Source organism: Neofelis nebulosa, chromosome 5 (assembly GCF_028018385.1).
Source record: "Neofelis nebulosa isolate mNeoNeb1 chromosome 5, mNeoNeb1.pri, whole genome shotgun sequence".
Classification (NCBI taxonomy): Eukaryota; Metazoa; Chordata; class Mammalia; order Carnivora; family Felidae; genus Neofelis; species Neofelis nebulosa.
In genome coordinates, this window is record NC_080786.1 from 156,972,624 (window position 1) to 156,988,927 (window position 16,304).

Below are 16,304 nucleotides of genomic sequence, written 5' to 3' on the forward strand. Positions count from 1 at the left end.
AATAAGCCGCATCGACTGCCGCCTTTGAGGAGCAGGCAGCCTGCGGCTGAGCTCGCTATCATTCAGAAGCACCAAGTAGGGACTTCGTTCCCGGATCAGTTTGCCAGCTTCAAAGGATTAATTATCTATACATCCGGAAGCAATGGAGCAGGATATTTTGGCAGGGGTTTCCAGATTTGTGTCATGGCCGCTTCAAGTCTGTTTCTTGAGCCTTGATTAGAATTCTAAGGGATTTGAAGCCGCGCAAGCTGGATCTGGGAACAGGAGGCCGTGCATCTGGCAGGCAGACTTGCAAAGGGCCCGTTTTAACTGTTGGGTTTAATAAGACTGGCGATTTTTATTTTATTTCTTTGAGTTTGGGCAATACCCGCTTACTTATTTTGGAGAGACTTGTTAGATGTCAATCTTAAGTGTATATAGCACAGTGAACCGTCACAGAGGGAAGGCCACCGGTGGGCCACGGCAAGGGTGAGCAGTGCCCACTCCCCCCCCCCAGCTGCTGGAGGCAGCCACTCCTGACCCCCACACATACTTCTGCCTATCTCTGAGCGTGCAGGGGAGACTTGAAGGGTGGTCAGTGGTGTTCGGGTGAGTAGGACACAGAGGGACGGCCGGGGACTGTGTGCTCATTGCTCTCGGTCCCTGTCCTCTGTCTCTCACCTGCCCACCCGCCCCTCGCCTTCCGTCCCCCCATCCCTTTCGCTGCCTCCTCCTCAGCCACATTCCACGGGGCACTGGCCCAGCCCCTCTGTGGGAACTGAGGTTTTAGTGTCCCCGTGCCCTGTGGGGTATCTGTTTCTGTGTCCCCAAAGTTCGTCCGAGTCTCACCCACTGGGGCCCTCTTCCCGGCCTTGTGGACCAGGGCCATAAAAAGCTCCTTTGTTCTTTGTCATTTTCCGGGGGCTGCGGAGGGAGAGGGTCCAAAGGTCAGTGGGACTCCAAGAGCCAGACGTCTGTGGTCTGTGGGATGTTAACACCCCACAGGACTTGGCCGGTCCCTGGCATGCTGTTCACACCGACTTGGCTTTGGCTTGCTTCCGGGCGTTCGGGCCTCACCTTGCGGGGCGGGTGGCGGTTCTGGCTGTACCCTCCCCCCGAGCGCCAGAGGCCTCTGTGCGGCCCCGGGCAGGTTTCCTCAGGCGGCCGGCTGTGCAGAGCCACCCCGAGGATGCTCCGAGAGACGGCGAGGACCACGTAGCAGGGCCGTGGGCCTGCGCTGCCTGGGGTGATGCCGGCCAGGGCCAGCCCGGAAGGACAGGTGGAGGTGGCCCGTGGGGCCTGGCAGGGACCCAGGGTCAGGGGAGGACACGAAGGCTGAGGGATGGGCAGGGAAGTGTCCCGATGCCTGCCACCTCTGACCTCCAAGGGGCGTGGGCAGGGCCCCGCCGAGAATGTGGCTCGTCTCCGGAGGGCTCTGCAGTGTTCTGTAGGTCATGTTGCCTGAGTGAATCTCGCCTACCTGTTACATGAGGAAAAACGGGAAAGATGAGCAGAAGGAAAGATCCCCCTGGGATTTGCTGCTCCACAGGCAAACAGCTGTCCACGCCGGCTGGTGTAGACCTCGGCCATCTGATTTCATTTTTAATTTCTTTTTAACGTTTGTTTATCTTGCCTGATCCCAGAGCCTGACTCATGACCTGAGCCAAAATCAAGAGTCCCGACACCTAACCGACTGAGCCACCCAGGTGCCCCTGGGCTATTTTAGGTAGAAGCTTTCTTCCCCTTCATTGAAAAAGGAGCTCCTGTTCTTTATAAACTTGGTCCCTGACTCAGTGGCACCTGGGACTCTCTGTGCTGAGAGGTGCGCGACGAAACCGTGTCGCAGCCACAGGGTGGCCACACGACCCCAGGCCAGCGTGGCTCTGCGGTGGGCTCCCCGCTTGCAGCGAGTGGGCGGGGCTGATACTTCAGTGGAGGCTCGGGGGGAGGGGCCGGCCGCTGTGCCGTCCGGTGGGGAGCCCCTAGGCCCTGCCTCCCCAGAGGGGTCGGGGCTTCAAACCCACGTTCTGGAAACCGGCACGGCCTCACCGCTCTCTTTCAGCGTCTGAACAGACGGACGCCTTGTCGCCTCGCGCTTTCAAGCATTTTTGCTTGGCGGGATTTCCAGAAGTGAGTTCCCACGGGTGGGCAGCGGCTCAGAGGCTCGGCTCTCCGGGCTGCTTGCTGCCGACATACTTCCAGACGAAGCCCCTCACCAGACACGCGCGGCACCAAAGTGTGGGCGTGGAGCCCCACTCAGGGAGGCACTGCCGCCCGCCCCCGGGGTCCTGGCTCTCTCACACCTGGGCCTTCTCTGTCTTGCAGGTTTTGGGATTCGAGATTGACGCGTTGAACTCCGTCCAGTTTTCAAACCACACAGGTAAGGCGTCGGCCCCAGCAGTCGCCGCAGAGGGCGTGCGGGCATGAGACGTGGCCTTCAGAGATCCGGGGCCCCCACCCCTCATCTGATGGTTGGGAGCTGGAGCCGGAGGGGCCGCCCAGCACGTGAGGGTCGGAGGGGCTGGGTTGGCCTGTCCGGGCGTGGACACCATTAGAACCTCAGCCCGGCTGCGTGCAGCCGAGCCACCCGGGACCTGGGGCGGGCTGGTGTAGCTGCTCAGCCCCTCGGTCTCCTCTGAGACGAGGTTGGGATCCTGGCACCTGCTTCGGGGCCCTGCCCTCTTCCGGTGACGTGACGCCGCGGGCCGCGAGCAGGGCCCCGCGTGTGCGCGTGCCGCCTGTGGGTGCGTAGGTAGATCCTGATTTTCTCTGTTACGGACCCACGCCTCGGGGGCCCGTGTGTCGTCTGTGTCAGCACAGAGGGGACCCCAAGGACTTGTGCACAGAGGCCTTGAAGCAGAATCGCCCATTCAAGGGCACGCGAGGGTCGCGGCCCTCAGAAAGGCTTCCTGAACCCACTCCCCACTTCCCTGGCTCCATGAGAGGGGAGGGACCCCACAGTGCCGTCGCAGCCGGGGAACGAGGCCACTCCCTTCCTGGAAACATCCCGGTGTCGCCTCTTCTGAAGTTACTCTGAACCCGGATGGAAGCTCAGGAGTATGGAACGTCCCAGAAGCAGCCTGGCAGTGCGCCGGCAGGGTATGCGGGTGGGCGCCTGGGCCTCAGCCCACGCTCTTAGGAAAGGTTGCCTGCAATTCTCCTGGTGTGGCTTTTCTTGGAAGGGGTGGGGTATCATGAGTCACATATCGAGGGGAAAAATGACGTTCAGGATTCGGAAGGAGCTTGGGGTTCTTATGGACAGACCTTCCGTTGCGGCTTTGCTGACCATTCTGGGTCCTGTGGATTTGGAGAAGCCTCCAAGACATTTAAGTCGACTCAGTGAACTTCCCTGAATCCCACGTGCTTTATTGGCCATTGTAACCACCTTCCCTTTTGTTTGTTTATTTAAGTAAACGAGCCAACTGCCTTGGACGCTGAACGTTGGAATTGAATTTCTTGCTGCATGTAGCATTGTGACATAAGCAGCATTAGTTCAACATAAGCACAGACCTGGCTCAGAAACTTCCGCCCTTTGCCCAGACCCCGGTGGAGGGGAGGGGGCTTCTGGGGCCTCCGTGGCCAGTGGCTGCCTTCTGGGCCCCCATACAACTCTTCAGGTGCTGAGGGACTGCCCATCCTGAGGGGTCCAAGACTGAGGGGCAGATGGAGGCCAGACCCTGGGGTGCTGGGAGCCCACGCCACTGCGCGGTGTGGTCGGGCCAGGAGAGGGATGGGGGGGCTTCACCTCCTGTGGTCTGTGGCAGGGCCCCCACCCCAGCCTCCAGACGCCGTGCGGCGCCTGCCTGGCGAGGGGACCCCCCGGGGCCTGGGAGTGACTCGGAACACCCCGTACTTGGACACACGGGGCTGTCGTGGGTTCAGTCCTCGGCATTGTACCTGGAAGTACTGTGTTTTTTGTTTTTTGTTTTCACCTCTTTTCAAAGTGTTTCTCTTTCTCTCTCTCTTTTTTTTCTTTCTTTTTTTTTTTTTTTTTTTTTTGAGCAAGAGAGAGCGTGTGAGTGAGCAGGGGAGGGGCAGAGAGAGAATCCCAAGCAGGCTGCACGTTCAGCTGGGAGCCCAGTGCAGGACTTGATCCCGTCGACCCTGGGATCACGACCGAGCCAAACTAAAGAGTTGGATGCTTAACCGACTGAGCCGCCCAGGCGGCCCCAGAAAGCTCTTCCTTTCTTAAATAACGTCTCTGTCCGGTATTTACGTGCCGTGGAATCAGGTCACCTATTTACGTGTATCGCTCGCTGAATACAAGCACACTCCCAGAGGTTTGCACCGCTCCAGCGGGAGCCATACCTGTCCCTCACCCTTGCCCCCTCCTCCTGGCGGCTGGACCGCTGTCCCACTTTCTGTCTGTGGATGTGCCCCTTCTGGAGGTCTCCTACACGCGGAACCCTGGGGTAGGTGACTGTTCGTGTTCTCCAGGCTCGTCCGTGCAGCGACAGGTGTCCGTGCCCCACTTTAAGGCTGGCGTAGGGATACACCACGCCTCGCTCGTGTGTCCGTTCACTGATGGACGCGGGTTTGTGAGTCGTGGCTGTCACGAAGGTTGAGGCTGTGAGCGTCCGTCTGCACGTACTTCTGGGGACCATTTTCCCGTTTTTCCCGGATAGATACCCCCAGAGGCACAATCGCTCGATCGGAGGGTAACTCTGACCATGTGAACGGCCACCAGTCTGTTTTCCACGGTGGCTGCGCCGCCCTGTCCCTGCCAGCGGGGTGGGAGGGCTCCCCTTTCTTTGCATGCTCATCAGCACGTGTCGTCTGATGCATCTGCTTTTTTCATCCTAACCGTCCTGGTGGGTGTGACGCGGGATCTGTTAAAAAAACGAAATTCAACTGAGTAAACTGGAAGGCCTACTTGGTTTTGTTAAATGACTCGTGAATTGGGCGGCATCCCATCTGGAAAGTAGAGGGGGCTCTGCCAAGCTGAAGGAGAAAAAAAGGTTTTTAAAGACAGAGAGCATTAAAAAAAGAGAGAGAGGAATTTATCAGCAGCGAATGCCTTGGGTTTAGGCAAGGTTGCCCTTCCGAGGGGAACGGAATGGGTCCATCGGTAAGTTTCCCAATATTGGCCAGGAAATTCCACGCTGGCCGGCTAAAGGCTCCACTCCAGTGTGGAAGGTGCAGTGAGGTATTAGGTCTTGGTGTACTGACGTGGGGCATTAATGGAAGACACCCCATTTCGGGCCTGTTTTTCTTCAACAGAGCTCGTTATGGTTCGACTCAGAGATGACTCTTAACATGGAGGCCACAGACCCCCCCGTCCTGGGTGAGCAGGGCTGGCACACTTACCCTGTTACGGGCAGATAGTGAATAATGGAGGCTCTGCAGCCTCGGCGTCCTCATAGCGTGAGAGCCGCGAGGGACCCCATGTGCAGGGCTGGGCGCGGCTGAGCTTCGGCAAAACTTCGGCTTCCTTCGTGGACACAGAAAATGGGATTTCATGCAATTTTCACAGGTCATAACGTGTCCCTCCTCTCTTTGCCCCAACCATTTAAAAATGCAAAACCGGGGCGCCTGGGTGGCTCAGTCGGTTGGGCGTCCGGCTTCGGCTCAGGTCGTGATCTCGCGGTCCGTGAGTTCAAGCCCCGCGTCGGACTCTGTGCCGACAGCTCGGAGCCTGGAGCCTGTTTCAGATTCTGTGCCTCCCTCTCTCTCTGACCTTCCCCCGTTCATGCTCTGTCTCTCTCTGTCTCAAAAATGAATAAACGTTAAAAAAAAAATTAAAAAAAAATAAAAATAAAAATGTGAAACCTGGCTGTGCAGAGGCGTGCAGCGGGCCAGACTTGGCCCACGGGCCCTCGTTTGTGGACCCCCTGCCCTGGGTCTGTGCCCCTCAGATGCGTGTGTGCGTAAGAACCTCCTGAGGCCTTGCTGAAACCGAGTGCCGGGCCCGCCCCCAAACAGTCACGAGCCCAGTGACTCACGGGCTGGGCAGGGCCTGAGAATCTGCATTTCAGACAAGCCGCCAGGGGTGTGGGTGCTGCTAACGTCAGAGACCCCCCTGGGGATGGGAAGCATGGAGGTGACCCACAAAAGGTGGGTGTGCTTTGGGGGAGGGATGCCTTGGAGCCCAAGGGGTCGGAGGCTCATTCCTAGGGCTTAGGGATGGACCCCGTGTGCCAGGGGACCTCCCAGGACTCAGCACAAAGAGCTAACACAGCCCAGGGTAAAGGCCCGTGGGGAGAAGCCGGGCACCAGGAACACAGTCCAGAGCCGCCAGGACCAGGTTTTCATGGGTCAGCGTCAGGGGGTCCACGGTGGGCAGGGGTCCTCCTGCATGGCGCGACGGTCCCCTAGGAGGCCGGCAGTCCTGCCTGCTGACGAGCCTGGGGCGAGCACTTCACCCGGGGCACCCGTTAGGGCCGAGAGCCCGCGTCGGAGCCTCCTCCTAGTTCACGTTTGGCTCTTGGTCACGCCTTGACCTGGGGCTGGCCTTGGTGGCCGCCTCAGTCTTGTAGGGCTGGATTGGCAGGACGTGACGCGGCCTGGATGGGGGAAGCGCGCACGGGGGAGGCTGGCGGAGCCAGCCGCCGTGGCCCGGGGCGGGGGCGCCCCCGGGAGAAGGTGCGCAGCTGTGCGCCGTGTCTGCGTGTCCGCTCGACACAGGCTGCTCAGGCCAGCGTGGAAAGCTGACCGGCCTCGCTGCCTTGGGTTGACTCCGGAGGGGCTGGCAGCGGGAGGGGGCCTGGAGCCGGGCAGCACGAGAGCCGGCGGTGTTTGCGGGGGGCTTTGAGGTGCACGGTGTCCGGGGGACCCACCAAAGCACGGCGCCATCGAGGGCCGGTGAGCGAGTGAGTGTCTGGGCCGCGGCCGGCCGTCGGGGAAGGCCGTGTTTCACGCGTGTGCCCTGGTGTCAAGGCCCCGACTGTCCTGCTCTCCCCCCAGGCTACCCACACTGGAAAGGTCAAGTGCTGAACTCCAATGAACTCCAGGAGCTGTACGAAGGCCTGAAGCTGAACAACGTGAATAAATATGACTATGTGCTCACGGGTAAGTGTCCGGGGGAGCTGGGTGCTGGACCCGTGGGCCTCGATCCGGTGGGGCTTGGGCTTGGGGAGGGACCCCCCCGCCCCCCCGCCCCCGGGCTCCACCCTGGCCCCTGCCTCCTTCGAGGACAGATAGGCTGTGCCGCCGAGAACTTGGTGGTGCCCTGATGACGGCCGTGCCCCAGTCGCGTGGCCTTGGATGCCCGGGGCCCATGGTGCTGTCTCAGATGAGCCGTATTGGAGTTCTGGGACCCGTGTAGGGTCGGAGGATACGCGGGGGGTTGGCAGTGAAAACACCCAGGTAAGCAACTTGCTGCCACTTGGCGCATTGGTTCGTGAGTCACCTTAACGTTAATAATATTTATTTGCATTATGTACGTAGTTAGAAGTGAATGTACTTATTATTGAAAACGGAAAAGAGGCGTCCGGGTGGCTCATTCGGTTGAGCATCTGACTTCGACTCAGGTCGTGATCTCACGGTTCGTGAGTTCAAGCCCCGCGTCGGGCTCTGTGCTGACAGCTCGGAACCTGGAGCCTGCTTCGGATTCTGTGTCTCCCTCTCTCTCTGCCCCTCGCCCGCTCATACTATGTCTTTCTCAAAAATAAACATTAAAAACGATTTTTCTAAATAAAATGGAAAAGACAAAAGAAAATATTCTTTGTACACCTATCACTCATGGCTTTTTCCCTTCGTTTAAAACTTGATGGGGCGCCTGGGTGGCTCAGTCAGTTGAGCATCTGACTCTTGATTTCGGCTCAGGTCATGATCTCATGTTTGTGGGATTGAGACCCCACATCGGGCTCCATACTGAGTGTGGGATTCTCTCTGTCTCTCTCTCTGCCCCACTCGTGTGTGCGTATGCACTCTTTCTCAAAAAAAAAAAAAAAAAAGATTCTAAAAAAAATAAAACTTGACTTTACTTTTGGGAAATGCATAGTGTCCCCTCAGGGACTATAGATATTGAGGACACTTTGTCTTAACCCTGGTCACAGGATCTGAGAACTGCCTGCCCTTCTCAAGAGCAGAATGGGTTTTTTTTCGTTTGTTTTTTAAGTTTATTTATTTTGAGAGAGAGCGTGCGCTTGTGAGCAAGGGAGGGGCAGAGAGAGAATCGATCCCAAGCAGGCTCTCTGCTCCGTGCGGAGCCTCACGTGGGGCTGGATCCCACGACGGCAAGGTCACGACCTGAGCTGAGATCAGGAGTCGGACACTTAGCCGACCGAGCCCCCCGGGCGCCCCTGCAGCAGGTGGTTTTGGTGGCGCTTTTTCTCCTTGGGCCGCGGCCAGGATGGGAGCCTTCTGATGAGGGTGGCCCGTGCGTCCCCCCCCCACAGGCTACACGAGAGACAAGTCCTTCCTGGCCTCGGTGGTGGACATCGTGCGGGAGCTGAAGCGGCAGAACTCGGGGCTCGTGTACGGTAGGTACCGGGCTCTCCCGCGTGCACGCTGGGGCGCCACCTTGTCCGGTGGGGTTGACCCGGGGAGCGGGGGCTCGACCTCCTTCCTCCCGGACGCCCCTCCTTCATGTCCCGCCTCTCCCGATCCGAAAGCTCAGAGCTCTGGGAAGGGTTTAGAACGTCCTCACGGTGACCCTGGCAGAGAAGCGGGTTATATACGTGCTGTCATCCGTGTCCACGTGTGCCCGTGTGTGCAGTGTGTGTGTGTGGGGGGGCGCTGGGTGGCCACATTTGACCCCTGAGAGGATGGGGTGGATGTGCATGTCGTGGGTGGCGCCTGGCCAGTGAGGGGTGGGGTTGGGTGATGGCGGACACCCAGCTGGGACAGAGCTGAGGCGCACGCCGGGCCTGTCCGTGCCACCCCCCGGGGCTGCAGCGCCAGCCCTGAGCGTGTCCCACACAGAGGCCTCTCCGGGCAAGACACACGTGGGACGCTTCGGTTACTCTTTCCCCTCTGGGACTCAGATATGCACATTCAGGCCTCTGCAGGGTCCGACCACGTGTGACACTTCTTCCATCCTGGTGGGAACCCCAGTGTCCTGACGTGTGGGTCCCCCCGTCGCGAACGGTAGCTGGGTTTGGGGGCCCCTGCGGTATCGGTGCGTCCTTGCTGCCTCAGCCGCGCAGACTCGGGGGCCTCCCCTGAGGTGTGGGCCTCCCAGGTGTCTGCGCCGGTCCCCACCCTCAGCTGGCCTCATGGCAGGTCCCACACGGCATGTGGACCGTCGCGGGAAGGGAACGTGCTTGTGTGGGGGCCGGAGGGAAAGGGGATGCTGTTCTGTGCCACACTCTCGAGAAAGGCGCAAACAAACAATTGTCGGAAATCGATCAGAGTAGTTGGCCTCGGACCACAAACGTGGAATCCAGGAAACGAGGATCAGCCGCGCACGCGAAATTTAGCAACAGAAATAAACGCTAAGCGTCCTCCTGTCGGGAGCCTCACCCTGAGCTAACAGATGCCCTTTCTGCCTCCGCAGTGTGCGACCCCGTGATGGGCGACAAATGGAACGGCGAAGGCTCCATGGTTAGTGATTTCGGGCACGTTAATCCAAGTGCACACGTCTCGCTGGGCGAGACACCGCTCTGGGGGTGCACATCATCCTTGCCGGGAAGCAGGGTCGGCAGACGAGGTTTTCTGTAAAGGGCCAGAGAGTAGACGTTTGGGGCCATACGTCTCCTGGTTCAGGCTCCTGGTGGAGCCTGCGACTCTCGATCTCAGGGTTGTGTGTTCGAGCCCCACGCTGGGTGCAGAGATGACTTAAAAATAAAATCTCAAGAAAAAAAGTAGTCACAGTTTGCAGACAGACAGACACGGCTGTTTCCCAATAAAATCCTACACATGGACCCTGACATTTGAATTTCCTGTAGTTTCTGTGTGTCACAAATGTTCCTTCTTTCCCGTTTCCCCCTTAGCCGTGTCTTAGCAGACGGGCCGTAGCTTACCGCCCCTGACTAGTGTAGGGCGGGGTGCCGTCAGTCCGCTGGTAGGAGTCACCCCATGGCCAGCAGGGGAGCTTGGCTTGTGGGGCGCGGAGGGCGCTGGCCCCGGCCCTACCCCAGGACCCCGGGGCCTTCGGGTGAGCGCGTGCCGGCCTGGCCGCAGGGCACCGGCGTCTCGTACCCACGGTGGGGCTCACGGCGGGGCTCCGGGTCTCCAGCCTGGACCGCGGGGCTCTCAGCAAACGCTCCCTGGCCTCATTTCCTCTGCTGTACGCGTCAGCCTGTGTCCCTGTCGCCCTCTAGTACGTTCCGGAGGACCTCCTTCCAGTTTACAAAGAGAAGGTTGTGCCGGTAGCAGACATCATAACCCCCAACCAGTTCGAGGCTGAGTAAGTAACTTGCAGCCACGGAAGCTTTCAGATCTCCCCATGGGGAGGGCTGTTCCGGAGCCGGTCAGGCCACTGAGGCCCTCCTCCCGAAGTCCTGCCTCAGGGGGTGGGGGGCAGGCCATTCTGAGTGGGGGGCCAACCCGGTGGCCTGGCCCGATGACGGTGGGGGTGGTTATTTTCACCCTGACTTCCTGTGGTCGTGCTGACCCCCAGCCGTTTTCCCGAGCAGCACAAACCTTTGGGGACAGAAAGGGGAGGGGCTGAGGGCATACGCGGGTGACACCGGCCATGGGATGGGGATCCCATGCCACCTGACACAGGCGGCCATCTGGAGCTCCAAAACCCACGTGGATGTCGGTCACCCTCACTGGCCACTAAGTGGGGCTGTGTGCTGCTGTCCCTTGCTGCTATTAAATGTTACCCCTGACTGGTCCTTGGGGGCATCACGGGGCCAGCAGACACTGAGTTAGTTCCTGTGGGGATGGGAGGGGGTCACCAGAGCCACCGGAGCTTTGGGGATGCTTCCAGCAGGACCCAGAGAAGCAAGGTCTCACCCGCACTTCATCTGTCTTCCAGGTTACTGAGCGGCAGAAAGATCCACAGTCAAGAAGAAGCGTTAGCGGTAAGGAGACCTTCCGAGGCCTGGCGCGGGACAGGTGCACCGCTCGTGGTGGGGAGGGGACAGCCACATGCCCTCGGGGAGGGGAGATGGGCACCCCAGGTGGTCAGCACCCCGGCTCCCAGCCAGCCGCCCGGTGGGGCCTGAGGGACGTGTTGTAGATTCTGTCTTAGCCACTGGGTCGGGCAGCTGCAGCTACAGTGCTTGTCTGGGTCCGCTTAACCCCCCGCCTGCTCTGCGCACAGCGGCTGTCCCCGTGGGAGCTTCCCGGGGCGTCCGTGACAAAGTGCCACAGACCGGGTGGCTGACAACAACACAAGTGCGTTCTGTCCGGTTCTGGGGGCCGGAAGGCCAAGATCGGGGTGTCGGTGGGACTGTCTTCGGCCCAAAACCTGCAGGGAGGCACCCATTGCTTGCCAGCCTCCCAGCTTCTGGCAGCCACTGGCCATCCTTGGCGCCCCTGGGTTTGTAGACCCGTCACCAGCCTTCGCCTGTGTCTTCAAGGGGCCCCCGCGGTGTGTGTCTGTGTCCTCGTCTTTCTTGCTAAGGGCGCCAGGCAGATAGGACCCAGGCGCACGCTAGTGACCTCGTCTCGGCTCGAATCTGCACGGACCGTGTTTCCTTACGAGGAAATCAGAAACGCTCGGAGGTTCTGGGCTTAGGGTTCCAGCGTCCGTCTTGGGGGGACACAGTTCAGCCCGTGGCGGTCACGGCATTTAGTGAGCGCTTGCTGTGTGCCAGGTACCATGAATCCAGCTTGCCGGGTGCGGCTCTCCCGCGCACCCATGACCTGTGTGTCTGCGGAGAGGCAGGGGCCGGCCTCCACGGGCAGCAGGGGCCAGCCCTCCAGACACGCTCGCCACCACCCCAGCCCATGCAGGTCAGAGAAGCAGGGATCAGAAACCGCCCGTCAGGGTCCGTCCGACACCAGTGAGAGGGAGCGTGCGTGTGCCCGTATGTGGGGTGTTGTGCGTGTCTGGGCACACGTGTGCAAACGCCTGTGTGCGTGCATGCGTGCATGAAGAGATTTATGGCCAGGAGCTGGCTCACACCTTTGGGGGTTGGCTGGGCACGTCTGGAAGCCACAGGGCCCGCTGACGGGAGGGGTGGCCGGAAGTGAGGTAGGCAAGGTTTCCTCTCCAAAGCTCTTCGACTTTCCCCTGTCAAACTTGTTGCCTGCCTGTCGTTTAACCTCTCACATGGAGTCCTGGGCCACGTGTCCCAGCAGCAGACCCGGGTCCCGCACACCAGGGCCCTCGCCCCATCATGGCGGGGCCTCATCAGGCACACACGCTCTCTCCGTCATCCAGGAGACAAATCCGAGCGCCAGGTCTAGACCTGCCCACACCCGGGCCCGAGGGGCTGAGGGGACTCTGTTTCCCCAATGTGCAGAGGGCTCACTGTGGCAAGGGGAGGAGGGTGCCCTCCTCTCTGCTCTGAGGGTCTCGCTCTGAGCTGGCACAGTACCCGGGGGCCTCAGAGTCAGGTGACACCGGGACAGGAGAGCAGGTGGTCTGGGGTCACAGGTGACCCTCCTCTGCTCTGCGCCCGTGTGCTCCGAGGACTGCAGGGCATTGCCGGTGTGTGCCTGTGTGGTGCCCCGTGCGGGGGGGGGGGGGGGGGTGGGCGGGGGGGGGGGGCGGGTAGGAGACACGCTCCACGCGTGTGGCAGGGACACGTTTCCCGCAGCCTGCCCCAGACTCTGGAGCGGAGGGTGCCTGCCGGCACGGTCACCCACCCAGCTCTGAGGCCCTTGTACAAGGAGGGAAGGAAAAGCCACTTGCAGAAAGCTTGTTCCTCGTCACATGACCCCCTGGCCTGTCTTCTCCCCAGCCCGCAGGCCCCGGGCTGACGAGTGGGGGATGTAGCCACGTGCTGGGACTCGGGAGGCTTCTCCTGGGCTGGGGAGCCTGACTCGGGATCCACACTGGGCCAAGATCAGACGCTCTGAACGCCTATGCACGCTTTGGGGTCCATATGAGAGCCTTCCCAGCTTCCCACAGTGACCCGTGAGGGGCAGGAGGCCCGAGGGGCTTAGCTGGCGTTGCCCCCATGGAGGCGAGAGGAGCACCCCTCTCCGGTGTAGCTGGTGCTCTCCCGAGCCCCCCGTTTGCCCAGCGGGTATTTGGTCCCAACGTATGTGTCGTGGGAGGCCAGGGAGCCTCCAGCCGCCAGTGTGTTGCTGGGCACACAGCGGGAGAGCTTCATTGAATGAACAAGTGAGGGAACAAGTGGCTTCCCAGAGTGGACAGGACGTGACAGCCTGATGGTGGGCCTGGTTTTGCCGCCCTGGAGCCAGATGAGAAAGGACAGCCAGTCTGAGGCCTGCTTGACGCCTTCCCCTGGAATGTGGGCACAGGAAGAGTGTGGGGCCCGGCAGGTGTGCTCGTGGGAGGGAATCGGGGTGGTGGCCCAAAGCTGCCACTTGGTACGCCCGGGCTGGCGGGGGGCAGGCGGGACCCGGGCGCCATTCCTCGTGTTCTCGGCCTCTGGTGTCCACTCCGTCAAGTCAGACCCCGTAGAAGGGCGTCCTCCTGCCGGTCAGACCCGGCTGCTCGGGCTGCTGGGAGCCCTGGCGCAGGGGGCCGCGGCGTGGCTGACGCAGTCCTGTGCTCCGGCAGGTGATGGACGTGCTGCACGCCATGGGCCCCGACACGGTGGTCATCACCAGCTCTGACCTGCCCTCCCCGAGGGGCAGCGACTACCTGATCGCGCTGGGGAGCCAGAGGATCCGTAAGTCCTGCGACCCTGGCTCCCTCCTGCCTCTTCGCCGCGGGTTCCTGGAGGCCTCCCTGCCTTTAGGCTCCGTAGGGAAGAGAATTCGGGCCTCACTCAGCAGGCGGTCGGTGTCCTGAACTCCCGTCACCCCCTAAACACACTGAGAACAAAAACCGAGAGAGGGTTCTGTGAGTCAAGGTGTGGGAGGCCTCCCTGCGGTCACCGAGTGGCAAGCTCTCCATACCCATGACGTGCCGTCGGCTCGAGGAGAGCGTCTGTCGTACAGGCTCGGGTCACGTGGATGGCCCGGCTACGGCCCGGGGCTTGGGGAACCAGGCGTCCACACCGTCCCCTCCCACAGAGCCGGGGGTGCCTGTGTAGCCTCACCTGTCGACTGTCAGTTCACGTAAATACCGCCTGGGTTGGTGTTTTCTGCGAGGTGCTGAAATGACACAGGAGGCTGGGGTCACACCTGCTGCCCCAGAGAGCACGGAGCTCTCTCACCACTCCCTCTGTGTCTTCGGGAGAGCATGCCCCTGTGCACACCCATGCACACACCTACATGCACACCTACGTACCCTCGTACATGCATACCCATGTGCCCCTGTGCACACCCGTGCACACCCGTGTAGCCCCACACATGCCCCTGTGCGCTCCCATACCATTTCATTAAGCTCACGGCCCCCACGGCTGTCGGTGCCCTTGTTACTGGGCCGGACTGGGGCTCCCTCCGCACCTGGTCACACGTGCTGGTCCCTCACGCCCAGCTGTGCGGTTCTTCTCCCCCCGGGCCATCCTGCTAGGGGTTCTGGCGTCCACTCCCTCCCTTGTGACAGGCGACACTAGCCCTCCCTGCCACCGTGCGGGGGAGGAGCGGGGAGGAGGGCAGGCCGGTTCCCAGACGAGGGGCTCGTTCTCTGCTGGCCCGGGGTCTCGGGGCCCATCGGCTGTGCTCTCCTCCAGGGAACCCCGATGGCTCTGTGGTGACGGAACGCATCCGGATGGAGATGTACAAGGTCGACGCGGTCTTCGTGGGCACCGGGGACCTCTTTGCCGCTATGCTCCTGGCATGGACGCACAAGCACCCCAACAATCTCAAGGTCAGCAGGACGCGCCCCCCTCCCTGCCCCCATCGGGGACCATCTGGGTTCTGCGGGGGCTCAAACAGGCCACCCGTATACCACATGCTGGAGTCGGCCTGTCGGGCCGCGGAGCAGGTGTGAGCCCCGGGAAGGCGGAGCCTGGGAGGGGTTACCGCAGCCTCGGTAGGTCCGGAACTAGGAACGTCTCCCAGAGAGCAGCCCGGTGAAAGTTGGTCCTAAGACGTCATCACCCTGGTGAGTCGAGAGACTCAGAGGCTGGGAGCCCCCTCGGGGGCGTGAGGGACAGGGCTCCGAAGTCAGACTTGCAGAGAGGCTCAGCTCTTGTCAGGCACTGTCTGCGCGTCTGTCCGTCCCTCCCCCATCCCTTGCTTTGTGTGTAAACGTCCACAGATGCGTTTGTAGGAGATAAAGCCATTGTGTGCAGGCTCTGCTGGGCGAGCGGATCCCTTGCTACCTTGCTACCGGTTCTGTCAATGGGGGTGTGGGGTGGCAGGGGCCCACGTGCCCCCGTGGTTAAGCTCAGGAGTGATGGCTGCATTCTGCACGGCGTGCGGGAAAATTCCTTCGTGACGTCAGATCGTGCCGTGGCCTCCTTCGACATTGTTGGAACCACGCAAGTGGACAGCTGTGCACGAGGCTGTCCCCGGCCCCTCTGTTATTTCCTTCTCCACTTACTTGGTGGCCGTCAGGGCCTGCCTGCCGTCTCTAGAACGTGCAGGGTGGTTAGAGAGGAACCACGCCCCCGTCTGTGCTGGGTCCACCGAGGGAAGGAGGAGCCCCAGGTCGGGATCTGGAAGTGGATGCCCCTAAAGCTGCCTCTACCCGCTGCAGGCCGGCACGGCCCTCCCACCCCATCAGTTAGCTTGTCTGTGAGACGCAGGGCTGGACCGAAGCCCTGCCCCTCTTGCCTGCCCCCCCCCCCCCGCCCCCCAGGGACCAGGGGGAGCACAGACCTGCTGTTGCCGTTGGCAGCCATGGGAGCTTCATCTGGTACAGGGCACCTTGGCCATCTGGTGCGCAGTGGAGACCTTGCTGCTGGGCCACCTGAGGCCAAACCGGGTTCGGCACATCCCCGGGTCGGGCGGGAGGGGGTTCCGCTCGCTTCCCCGGCTCCTGCTAAGCCCCGGGTCTTTGACTTTGAGGTGCCAGTAAGCAGTGACCTTGGCCAACTTTGGGGTAGGAGTCATTTTTGATGAAGACTCTTTATCACTAATTCCTTCCAGAAACACCTATTAAGCTACTGCACGGCACACAGTACCGACGAGTGCTAGAGCCCAGCCCTCCCCTAGAGGGCACGGTCTGGAGGAAGGTGGTTAGTTTTAGTACGCAGGCATCTGCTCAGCCCTCCAGGGAAGGTTGGTGGGGAGCATGTGACGGTAAACCCAGTGCCCTGCTGTCTCGGGGCGGAGGCAGGGTCTGGGTGAACGGAGAATCCCATCCGGGCCCTGGGCAGCACAGACCACGTGTGTGCGTCTCCCGCCCTGCAGGTGGCCTGTGAGAAGACCTTGTCGGCCATGCATCACGTTCTGCAGCGGACCATCGCGTGTGCAAAAGGTACCTCCTGGCTGGGCCCCCCGAGCTCACCAGCGGAGGG

The 16,304-nt window shown here is 61.1% G+C and overlaps 1 protein-coding gene across 1 annotated transcript in view; it reads left to right on the forward strand.

Moving 5' to 3' along the window:
• Positions 1–16,304, forward strand: part of PDXK (pyridoxal kinase) — a 31,333-nt gene that overhangs the window by 9,707 nt on the left and 5,322 nt on the right. The window contains exons 2-10 of the mRNA XM_058732155.1: positions 2,305–2,359; positions 6,883–6,987; positions 8,319–8,402; positions 9,419–9,465; positions 10,185–10,270; positions 10,847–10,892; positions 13,511–13,622; positions 14,571–14,707; positions 16,198–16,264. Coding sequence (XP_058588138.1) covers positions 2,305–2,359; positions 6,883–6,987; positions 8,319–8,402; positions 9,419–9,465; positions 10,185–10,270; positions 10,847–10,892; positions 13,511–13,622; positions 14,571–14,707; positions 16,198–16,264 — 739 coding nt within the window. The remainder of the gene's footprint in view (positions 1–2,304; positions 2,360–6,882; positions 6,988–8,318; positions 8,403–9,418; positions 9,466–10,184; positions 10,271–10,846; positions 10,893–13,510; positions 13,623–14,570; positions 14,708–16,197; positions 16,265–16,304) is intronic.